The sequence below is a fragment of the Lacerta agilis genome, chromosome 4, assembly GCF_009819535.1.
Source record: "Lacerta agilis isolate rLacAgi1 chromosome 4, rLacAgi1.pri, whole genome shotgun sequence".
Classification (NCBI taxonomy): Eukaryota; Metazoa; Chordata; class Lepidosauria; order Squamata; family Lacertidae; genus Lacerta; species Lacerta agilis.
Genome location: NC_046315.1, coordinates 24466401 through 24478844, shown reverse-complemented (window position 1 = coordinate 24478844; position 12444 = coordinate 24466401). Strand labels below are relative to the sequence as shown.

Sequence of the window (12444 nt, the reverse complement as noted above, 5' to 3'; positions counted from 1 at the left end):
GATTGGGAACCACACGCCTAGGTACGAAGTCACAGAGAGCGATATTGATCTCCGGGATTAAACATCCTGGAGGAGGAAGTTTCCTCAAATGCTGATATAGTTGCCTCACTTTGGCGCTTGAGGAACCTCGGTCTTTTGAGATAGATAAATAGAAGTTTTGGTCTCGGATTCAGTTGGGTCGCAGATTGGGCAATACTTTGCAGTTCAAGAGGAACGGTTGATAAGATAGGACAGATACCTTCCAGTTTTATGTCGTTTGCGTGCTTTCCGTTTTCCTGCCCCCTAGAACTGCAAAAGATCTACCACTCTGCTTACATAGAACCTCCACTTTTCAAAGCAAGACACAGCAGTCGTTAGGGAGGACCTGCTGATGGGGTATCCTGGAGACATCTGAATGGCCGCTGTGAGGAGCAAGCTATTCGGGTCGATTGACTTTTGGTCAGTTTCCAAGAGGGCTTTTCTTACGCTTTTAACTAGTTCCCCAAACAAATTTAAACGGACTTTTTCACCTGGTTCATCCCCCGGCTTCCACTGCGTTGTGCGTCTCGCAATTATTCCTACGTACAAAACCTGAACATTTCCAGTTTTGTGGAAATCCGGGGAAGACTGTGAAAAATGACAGTCTTTAAAGGCGATTCCCAGAAGCATTGTACAAAAAGCCATATCCACTTTCTGCGAAGTCCTCTGCTTAAGAGTGGCGCAGTTGTTGGACGGAACTGCCAATAAATCTGTGCGATTTTCTATCGACCCACCCGGCGCCCGCACGGCGGGATCAGTTTGGCACTACAACCGGGGTGGGTGCTTAACACCTCCCCGCCCCCTCCCCGCGCAATGGAATCCGATCAGGAGCGAAGCGTGCCAGAGGCGAGAAGTCGTGCTCCTCGTTCCCCTTCAGAAATCTGCCGGCCAATCTTAACTATCTCACCCGAGGCAGGAAGCGGGGACGGCCGAAGGTATTGTTGTAAATGGGGTGGGGTGGGGTGGGGGGAGAGAAGACGAGCAGGGGGGGCAAGTGACGTGGGGGGTGGAGGCGTGATTGGGAAGGAGGATGTGGGCTGGGGAGGTTATAAAAGGGCCGAGCCCGGCAAGCTGAGCGCCCTTCGGATACTACCTTTTGCTTTCGATCCGCTCCGTCTGCGGAGGAGGGAAGGGGAGAGCGAGAGGAGGGAGAGTTCCTATTCTGCGGCGCCGGGGCTAGCCGGACCTTGGGCGAGATAGGGAGCAGGACTCACTTCGGAGCAGCTAGTTTCCCCCTTGCAGCGATCGGCGTGCTTCGGATGGGCGGCATGTTTGGTTGGGGGCTTTCTGGAGCCGTGCTGGGCGGGCTGCTGAACTGCTGGCTCCTTCTGGCAGGTAAGTGCTCTGCTGGCGGCGGGCCGGCAAGTCCCTTCTCCGCCCTGGGCGCACGGGCGCCGCTCCATCCTTTGCGCCTTTCTGGATCCTGCGGACGGGGATCTGAGAGGAATCGGGCTTTAGGACAACGCACAAGAGAAAGAGCCCTCGGGGTCTTGCCAGGATCCAGCCAGCGTGTCCCTGTTCCGGCTCCCTCCAAGGCTGTTGTAGCGCAGCGCGCGGGCGCGCTTACCTTGCGACACCTTGCACTCGCTTCTCTAAAATGCGCTTGGTTTTTAAGCGACGGGTCATTGCCATCGCAGAAACGAGACCGGGGCGTTGGAAACCTGTCAGGAAGGGCATCCTCCGTCTGAATAAGGGCTTTCCCCCAGAACCAGCTTCTTGGATTTTGATTGTCAGACCAGGCTGCTCCGCAATTCCCGCCGCCGCCGCGAAGTTATAATCTGGAAAAAGTAATCGCTTCCAAAATTGGCCACGCGGAATAGGGGCGGAATGAACGCTCCAGTCCTATGCGATCAGGTCAGCCTCTCGGCACTGAGGCTTCTCCACGAAGGTTCCTTTGGGCTTTCCCCAACCGCACCATTTGTATGCGGATGCGCGTTCCACCCCCTCCCAGTGGGCGAGCGGCCCTTCCACACCCCTCTCTGCAACCAGCTGCTTGGGCTTTCCACGTGGATTTTTCGAAGGGTTCTCCTTTCTTAAAGAAATTAATAGCCCTCTCCAGTATTCCACTAGTCAGTGCATGCCTACCCCTCCCTTCTCTCCCTCCTATTGTGGATATAGTAGGAGCAGACTAACTTCTGCTCTGATGGTCCCAGCCTTGCACTGCGGCTGGGAAAAGAATTCGCATTCGGACCATCCGCCCTTCAAAGACGCGGACCTAAAATGCCTGGTGTCGCTCAGAGTCCCAGAGCGTTTTATTGGTAGGAAAATGCCAGGTGAACAAAACAAAGCAGAACTGGCTCGGGGATTGGAGAATCCAAAGGTCTTCCCGTAGAAAGTGACACTCGTTTTCTTTCCTGACATGGGCTGGGAATGATGCTGGAAGCTAAGGGTTGGCGGGATCCAGGCATGGGCTGTTGTGTATAAAAAGGAGTACCGGGGCTGGAATTTTATGCACGCAGGAGTTTCTGCATGTATGTGATTGTCGTGGGATTTGATGCTGAATTAAAAGGGTGACGCCTTTTTTCTCTTCTGTGCCAACCCAGCGAAGTGTTTTCTTAATTCTAAGCCTAGTGTCTTGAAGGGAGGAACTGTTCGTGGGTGCTCTAAAGGACTAGCTCCCGGTTAACCTATACAGAACATTGAATCTATCTTCATTTTAAAGTAGGCTACTTAACTATTGCATTTTGCAATTATGTGGAGATTGGGGATGTGGCTGAGAAACTGACCTGCGGGATCTCATCATTACTGATTCGGTTTGGATTATAGAAATATGCTGCTGACAGCACCGCTGGAAATCAGGCTGCTTTGTTGGGAGCAGGGAGCACTGACATCAGAGGGGTTTTCTTACAAATAAAGCGATTAAGAGAGTGGTTGCAATTATATGGTATTTTTCGGTATTCAGATATGCAACGCAGTTCAACGGAAGTATTGAACTGAAGCAAATTTCACTGGTTGAAATGGAGCTTGCTTCCAAGAAACTGGGATAAAGTCATGTGCACACTTATCTGAAAGCCAGTGCAATAGTAGGGGTGTTTTCACAAGTGTCATATTTGTGTGTGTGTGCGCGCGCGCAATTACATTGTTTCTTCAGTTCTTTTGCTTCAATAAAACTTACATTGACTAGGACAGTGTTTTTCAACCACTGTTCCGCGGCACACTAGTGTGCCGCGAGATGTTGCCTGGTGTGCCGTGGGAAAATTACTTTATATATAGTCAATATAGGCACAGAGTTAATTTTTTTAACATTTTCTAATGGTGGTGTGCCTCGTGATTTTTTTCATGAAACAAGTGTGCCTTTGCCCAAAAAAGGTTGAAAAACACTGGACTAGGATGTGCATTCAACTGAAAAAACTGCTCACTTCTGATTTGTATCTGGCATGGACAGAATTCACAATGGCATAAATGGTGCAAGAAAAGTTCAAAGATGCTACTTAATGTCATGTACGAAAATGGCTGTAGTTTGGAACATGTTGCTGGTGAAGGCTATTAATGTAGGAAAGGAATCAGATCATTTTAAACAGGATGTAGGATTTATGTATGAGTTAGAGGTATTGGAAACACAAATAAGCATCACTTACAAAAACTGTCCTTAATCTCATATCTTGTGAACATTTCTTCTACTTGATTTTTATACAATAAGCAGCTTGTGGCTTCTTAATATGCTTGTGACAGTTAATGGGTGGATGATCATACACAGTGATATTCTATGTCTGTGACTGACAAAAGTTGCTGAAATCCGTGTGTGTGTGTGTGTGTGTGTGTATGCTAAAATGATTCAGTTTTATAGAAACAAAGAGTGAACGGAACATAAAACAGGCACCACACTTAAGTCTGTAGTGTCCTGCATAGTTGAGATTATTATTAGCAAGCAAAATCTTAATATGTGATAAATAAGTGTTTAAGAACACATGAACCTACTGGATCAGGCCAGTGACCTGTATAGTCCAGCACCCCATTCACACCGTGGGCAAACAGTTGCCTATGGAAAGTCTGAAAGCAAGATCTGAGTGCAAAAGCACTCACCCCACTTGGGATTCCTAGCATTCAAAGGCATATTGCCTCCAACAGAGGAGGCAGAACATAACCACTGTGACTAGTGGCCATTAGAAATATGGATATTCGGTTTTATCAAGAAGATGCAATTGGTTGTGAACTGAATATATATTTAGTGGCCAATCCAGACTTGCTGCCAGGCATTGTGTTTAGAGACAATGTATAACAACATGCACAGTTGCATGTTTGTGAGCATCACAATAAGTTGTCCATAAGAACTTGTATTGAGTTCCCTTTCTTGGATCCAAACTTCATAGAGACATTGGAGCAGATTTATAGAAGTTCAGAAAGTTTTCTGTGGGTTGCACAATTCTAAGAACAATCGAAATAAAGCAATAAAACTTACATTCAGGACAATATATCGAGTGTTTCAAAGAGTTAAACCAACATTTTAAACCTTTTCAAGAAGACAATTTGGGTTAAAAAGGATTTAGGCTGCAATTATCTGTATGTTTCCTTAGAACAAGTTCCAGTGGACTTATTTCCAACAATATTATATAGGGTTGGCACTGATACACTTTTTCAGATTTTCCAGTTTTGGCCTTAGTGTCATCAAGTGTTATTTGAAAAACTTCATTTTTCAAGTACCAGGTTTGTTTTTTCCTATGTATTTCAAATGTCTGTGTACTCTTATCTATATTACAACTCCTCTCCACAGCATTAGTCAGGGCATCTCAAGTGGAAGTTTGTGTTCAGCAACCAATGTGGATTCCTGTGCAAGGCAAGCAGATCAGAGATGGAGATTTGGTCATTTGCTGCTAAATAGAAGAGTAAATCTGCCTAACACAACAGAAGGGCAGATTGCTTGGGGTTGCTCTACTGCATGGGTAGGCAAACTAAGGCCCGGGGGCTGGATCGGGCCCAACTGCCTTCTAAATTCGGCCCATGAACGGTCTGGGAACCAGTGTGTTTTTACATGAGTAGAATGTGTCCTTTTATTTAAAATGCATCTCTGGGTTATTTGTGTGGCATAGGAATTTGTTCATCCCCCCCCCCCAAAAAAAAATAGTCCGGCACCCTACAAGGTCTGAGGGACAGTGAACTGGCTCCCTGCTGAAAAAGTTTGCTGACCCCTGCTCTACTGTACCTTAAAATGAATATTTACTATTTAAGTAGCTTCCTCATTTATGTAGTAATATAGTCACAGATTAATTCAGAGGAACAGAAGAGGGTGGTGGATCTTGAGAAGCAAAGGTCACACATTAAAAGATTTGGATATAAGAGCAGTAGTGCCATCAGGGCAGGACTTTTGGGCAGAAGTCCAGGGCCCTCTCAGCAAAATGAGCAGGCTGGTTTACTATATGTAGAAGTTTGCTACTTGAGAGGCAAGTACACAGTACACAGACCATGTAAGGACCATTGTATGAGAACAAAATATTGGTGGAAATAAGACCAGTTTGTGCTGGATCTGGAAGTGTGCATGGGAGTCAGTGTAACACTCAAATATCCTCTGCATGGTACTCCTAACACTTGGAAGACTTTTCTGTAATTGCAGTAGCTAGGAAATGCAATAAGCAGGCCAAAGGAAATAAAACTGGTGGTACTCATAAGTGTTCCGTTTACTTTAGAATTTTAATTAATGGCAAGATCTGGGGTTTGAATTTGTACACTCTCTTGAATGACAGCAAATACTCAACAGCAAATAGCTTCCTGTGGCACTGCATGCTATAAAGACCAGCAGTTGCTGGTTAACTGCTGTGTTCACACCATAGGTATTGGTATAGTATCAGCTACCTTTCAAAACCATCCTTGACCCTTTTGCACATTTTATGTGAGGTGCTGGATACTATACATATTGATTAAAGTATTTATGGGCAAACTATAGCAAAGAAAGTGAGGTTGAAGGAGCTGAGGATTTAAAGCACAACTAAGGCTTCGGTTGACAGACCTCATTTTCAGAGTACAATGAAAAGGTTTGTTTCTTTAAACTAAGGAAATATAGAGAAGACAGGAAATATTCCTACAAATAATATTTTTAAGAATTGTGGATGTTTTGTCACTTCATCTGGAGAAAGTCAGACAATGATGAGTGTATTTGCCCCACATAATTCAGTGGGGTTGACTGTCATTTCCTCTTCCTTATTCTTTCATTGAGGGTGCACGTGTCTAGGGATCGCTGTGTCACTTGAGAATTCGCATTACTTTGTCAATCAAGTGCTTCAGCTCAGTGGTAGAGCATTTGCTTTCCATGCAGAAGGTTCCATGTCCGATTCCCAGCATCTCCACACACAGCTGGGAATGCCTGCTCTCGGAAATCTAGAAATCTTCTGCCAGTCAGTGTATATCAGAGGCTCCCAAGCCATAGTCTGTGGACCACCAGTGGACCATGAACTTCATTCAAGCGGTCTGCGTCATGTCTGTACAAATACAATTTAAAATCATTCATGACCTAGTACAGTGTCTTACAATTGCTACAACAGGGTGAAAAATCAGAAACGTTCAAGTGATACATGGGAGAGAGAAAAGGTTTGGGAACCACTGACAGTACTGAGCTATAAAGCAGCCTCCTTAAGCTTCCTATATTTTTAAGAATTCCTAGGATTCTTTGGGGGAAGTGAAGCCATGCCAATTGAAGTGATATAAATTTGACATAGGTACTGCTACGGTGGGAAGGTAAATGCCATTTCTGTGCGCTGCTCTGGTTTGCCAGAAGCGGCTTAGTCATGCTGGCCACATGACCTGGAAGCTGTACGCCGGCTCCCTCGGCCAGTAAAGTGAGATGAGTGCCGCAAACCCAGAGTTGTCCGCGACTGGACCTAATGGTCAGGGGTGCCTTTACCTTTACCTTAAGTACTGCCAGTGCAATTTACCCCTATTCCAAACTCCCATTTTGCCAATGTAACTTTTGCTGGGTTGCTAGATCACATGACTGAGCCAAAAGGAGTTTGGAGTTGGGTATATCTCCTCCTGTCACACCCCTAGAACATCCCCTTTATGGGACTTACTCTGGCCTCAGCTGAGTTGGGATGGAAGACTTACACAGTGTATCTGTGGCTGAGCCGGGACAAAAGACTTCAGCTGGAGATTTGCTTATTCCAAACCTCCAGCTGACTTTGAATTTTGGATTTCTCCCTAAAAGGAAGCACCGTGCCAGAGTATAGACTATACCTGCATCATTTCTATTGCTAATTATATACAACATGTTAGCATATTAATAATAAATAAACACTAAAAGTATAATAAAGCAGTTAAAACAATGTAAAATGGCAAAATACTTGCCCATCACTTTGGATATGTGTTTATGAGTTGCATTCATACCATCACCACAAACACACTTCCCCAGCATTCTAATCTCACTTGAAATGCAGGCTATATATTTAATCCAGGGCTGGCCACTCATGAGGCAAGGTGAGGTGACTGCCTCAGGTGACAGGATCCACAGGAGCAGCAGATCCCAGTGCAGATTTTTATTTCCCCTTTGTTCCTGTTGTCAATCTTCACTCTTCCCTAGTGAGGAAAGGGGTGCCATTTTGTGGCTCATCTAAGGTGCCAAAGTGTCTTGGGCTGGCTCTGATTTAATCAACAGATTTTTTTTTCAAGTCACCCACAGAACCTCATATGATTAATCGATTGCATTTTATTTAACCAGGTTGCAGTCCTGCCATCCATCTCCCCCCCCCCTCCAAGCTTCAGTGGGTGAGCTTGCCATTCAGCAAGAGCAAATCACATCCGCTAAGAATGCAACTAACTGCACATTATTAAGTCATTCAATGGGATGCTTATTACCTTTTGAGCATTCCTGTATACTCCCACTGACTCCTGTATACCAGTTCTCACCCTGATACTTAAAATAAATGAGCCTTGTTGCGAGAAAAAGAAACTTAGAATGGTGGAAATTAGAGATTCCTATTAAGAGATGTTGATCGCCCTCCTACCTGTGTAAGAAGCATTTCTTAATGTATATAATACATACTCCAGTAGCACTGGTTTGATTGAATTGCTCACTTTGGCTAGCAGGTAATCGTAAAAATAATAATAATGTAAGGCATGTTTAATGAACTTTGTGGAAATGATTTATAATAGATATCTTCATTTCCCACTGAAGAAATGTTAGATTCATTAGGTTTTAAGTTCTGTGTCTACTGCTGTTCAAAAAGATAAATACTGTACATTATTCTCATTAATGACTTCAGTAAAGGTTACTCAGTGTATTAATAGGGTGTCTGTTCTAAATGGTTTTTTTAAAAAATTGACCTGGGCTTCCCGATGGAGAGATGAATAGTTGCCTGAGGCAGTAACATGGTGCATCAATTAAGTGAAGAGCCAGAAGTCTGTGGCTTCAACCATATAGTTATGTACCCATCTTTTCAGGTTACTAAGCAGTAATCAAAATATGATAATCCTCCCAGGTAGAAATGAGTTGCTGTTTGTTGTGTGCTTATGGTGTGAATTCTAATTTCTAAGCACACCAAGAAACCTTTAACTGCCACGAGACATTCGTGTTTTTGTAGGTCCATCCATGAGGCAAGCTAAGCAGTGGTGCAGTTGTGTGATTTTAAACTCTGTATATCATTTAGGGGGCCTATTTATATGGTAATGTGTATCACTTTACTTACTTCAAAAGGTGGTAAACCAGCCTTATGGCATTTGGGAGCCTTCCTGAGTAGGGTCCTAGACCTCTGCCCCCAAGTTTTTTTTCTGATGGCACCACAGAAGCTGAGAGTTATTCATTCTTTGGTAACCGTCTACCAATCTGGGGAAATGGGGTGGTAGTGCTTTGTTTACTATGCTTTGTTTACTACATGGTTGGAGACTACAATCTACAGCCTTTTCTCCTAGTTGGAGAAAAGGCTGTAGATTGCTCTATGTTTCTAAGTTCTGATCATACTGTACTTGTTAGTCCCTTCCCACCTATTGTCTACGTCAGTGAATTGTGATAGAATAAATCAATGCTACAAAGCCCCCCCCATACGCCCAGGAACCAGGAACCTCACCAAAATGCTGGAGAGGGTGCACCTCCACAGGCACATACTTCCACATGTGATGGGAGTGCCCCAAAATCCAATCATTCTGGACAACAACCATACGAGAAATATGTAAAATAACCAAGCAAGTGTTAGAAACCACCCCAGAATTGGTCTTCCTAAACATCTTCCAAGACAATAATGCCCACTTACAACACAAGGAACTCACAATCTATCTACTCTCAGCAGCTAGAAACATCATAACCAGACACTGGAAAGACCTGTCAGGAGTAAACATGGACCAATGGTATGGGAAACAGCCCTAACCAGTAACCTGAAACTGACACGGGGACAAACAGAAGAAGACACCTTCACCCCGGTATGGTTCCGCTTCATCACACACACAGCCCAAAAAGACAATGACAAAAATCTACCAACAGCATACAAATCAATATGGCTAACCTGATCAAAAACACCCACCCACCCCACTCACACAGGAAACCAAAGATCACCAAAGCCAACCACAAATGAACAATCACACCCTACGCCAATCCCGACCTCTCTCACCACCAAAGGAGCACAAGCGAACAACAGAGAACCTACACAAACAACGCTGACACCAAACTCTACATATATTATGTAAAATAGAAACATCGCCACTCCACCCCACCCATCTCCCCATCCCACCCACCTCTTTCCCCCTTCTCTCCCTAATGTCTCAACAACCAAAACTGATTTGTAAAAATGTTACATGGAAAAAATACGAGAGATACATTGCACACACTTTTGTAAATCAAGAAAATCTTTAATAATAATAATAAAAAAACAAAGCCCTCCCCCTAGTTTCCTAATGATAATGAGTTGATAGCTTCAGTGAAAGATCATGATCACAAATTAATGCAGATATAAATGAGTATGATTGAGTCTTGACTCTTCTATAAGTATGTGTGGGAGGGTGGGCAAGCAACTACAGCTCTCTGAAGTGTTTCAGGCTGAATTCAACCTCTAATGTGTTGAGAACGCTTGTACTGTATATGTTTTAAAGTCAATTCTGTATTGATTAAGAATGAATCAAAGCTCATTTTAAGGGCTTTCTTGAATTGATATATTGTAGCAAAATTAATCACAACCAGCCAGCAGATGTATTTATTTCCAAATTTTCCTTTTAGTTACTGTTACTGAACAGTAACTAAAAGGAAGCAACTACTTAATATTTTATTAGGTTTTATTTTAACATCCATGTTCAGACTAAAGTGTGTGAATTCAAGCTATTATTCTGACTCTACTGCCAGGTCAGGTGCACACAGCTGCCTCTTGCTACTGTATGGAAGTAAGCTTTATTGAACGTAGTTCAATAAACACACACAGGATTCAGGTGTAAATAATTTAAAATATGTGTGGCTATATCTTTCTGTGTCTGTGAATACAGGTGTTTGACTCTGTTTTTAAAGGACATGGGCACCTCCAGACTTTCAGTATTTGGGGGGGTGGGATTCAGTCATACTGTACTGATTCAGGTTGTGCAGTTAAAGTTGATTTGATTCTCTTGTGCAACAAAACTCGCTTCTCAGACCTTTTGTGATAAGGAAAGTGATGGGGAAATACCTTTGAATGTGTGGGATAACAATTGCAACATTGTCCAACAAATCCAAGTGAATGCTCAGTAAACAACTGGCCTTGTCTAACCTCCCTGCAAACTTGGGCAAACAAATCAGAATGAATGACCAATAAAGAAGCTATCTGGAAGTGACCATGGTGGTAGTAACAACAAAATCGAAAATTCTTTCTAGTAGCACCTTAGAGACCAACTGAGTTTGTTCCTGGTATGAGCTTTCGTGTGCATGCACACTTCTTCAGATACCCTGAAGAAGTGTGCATGCACACGAAAGCTCATACCAGGAACAAACTCAGTTGGTCTCTAAGGTGCTACTAGAAAGAATTTTCGATTTTGTTTTGACTATGGCAGACCAACACGGCTACCCACCTGTAACTGGAACCATGGTGGTAGTAATTTGCATGACAAATTTCAAAGGATCTTGCTCTAGTTAGTCAAAGATGTAAAAGTAACTTTAAAATGCCTTGACCCATTGGATGGGGGAAATCAATGGCACCTAGCAGAGTCCTGAGCAGAGGTGTATTTATGGTGTGTGGTGCTCCATGCAAAAGAGATCTGCCAAGGAGAAACTATTTAGCCTTGGCTGAATAATTAACTCACATTCAGATACCTGAGAAGATTGTGCTATGGCTCACAAACACACTTTACAGAAAGGCACCTTCCCCTTTTAGAAGCTGCTTTGCCTTCATTACACAGGAATCCAAATCGGCTATTTATCTAAAGCACACACAGTTCCATTGGCCCTTCTTTCATGTCATATTTTCTTTTAATCACAAAAATACAACAACATTAAATTAAAAAGTGAACACTTTAGTCAACACTGTGGCAAAATTATGCCGGGCAGCTTTAAACACATGTCAGCATATTGTTATATTGTTAATTGTTTACAGAAGTTTCATAGGAAGTGATTTATAAATGGAATAAATAAAATAAATAAATATATTCAAATGAGCATTTGCCTTGTTCATTTGCTATATTCCACCCACGCTCTGTGCTCTTTTCCCAGCCCCATCTCTCTGGCAATTCCATGTCACTCTCAGGTCCTTCTCACTGTCAAGCATACACCACCCCCTTCCTCCTGCTTACACACCCAACTTCATATGGCTTTTGCCTACTTATATTCCTGTCCTAAGCCTTTCTCCTCTCACACACGTCTACTCCTTCCTTATCAGTGGCAAACCTTGGAATCTCAAAATTTGGCACCCCCCTCTTCTTGGCTTCCATTCTACATAATAGTTGTGGCGGCTCCTGTGTCTCCCCAAGGCTTTGCACCCAGTGCAACCAAACAGGTCATGCTACCCTAAATCTGCCTCTGTCCTAATGTTGGTACATCTGCATTGCAAACCATAGCAGCTGTGCTCAATCAGCTTAACTGGATGTAGTTGTGCTCCTGCCATACTGCAATTTGACTTGAGCTCAGCCTGCAAGGGGGAGAGAATCACTTGCAGAAGGCACAGATTCAGTCTTCTGATTTTGCCTTATGACTTACCGGTAGTTGCTGTTGTGAAACCGAGAAGGGGTTTCTCCAGAGTAGCTTTGTAGTCTCAAACCCGGCGCTGCCAGCCTGATATTGGCCAGATAGATGCTCTCCCTCTTGTGGACTGCATTGCGTAGTATCATCCAGTTGCTTGCTTTAGAAGCCAGAGGGGTGGGTGGAGGAACTTGCAATCCACCCTTTACCCTCCTGGAACATGTGGCTAAGGAATAAATTAAATGGAGAACACTTAAGAGTTATTTGTCAACAATGGCATTATATTTCTATTCTCCTGTGGTCGTGCTGAAGAAGGAGAGAAGAGAGGAAAAGCTTGAATATGGCTAAGCTATGGTTTAGCTTTCCTTGCCAACCAGGTCTAA

At 43.6% G+C, this 12444-nt stretch overlaps 1 protein-coding gene across 2 annotated transcripts in view; it reads left to right on the top strand.

The window, feature by feature from the left end:
* The first annotated feature begins 1085 nt into the window (after positions 1 to 1085).
* FLT1 (fms related receptor tyrosine kinase 1) overlaps positions 1086 to 12444 on the top strand; it is a 112069-nt gene continuing 100710 nt past the window's right edge. For both annotated transcript variants that reach the window (XR_004426422.1, XM_033146422.1), the window contains exon 1: positions 1086 to 1353. Coding sequence is in view for 1 of the 2 variants with exons in the window: in XM_033146422.1 (XP_033002313.1) it covers positions 1278 to 1353 (76 nt within the window). In the remaining variant the exon portion in view is untranslated. The remainder of the gene's footprint in view (positions 1354 to 12444) is intronic.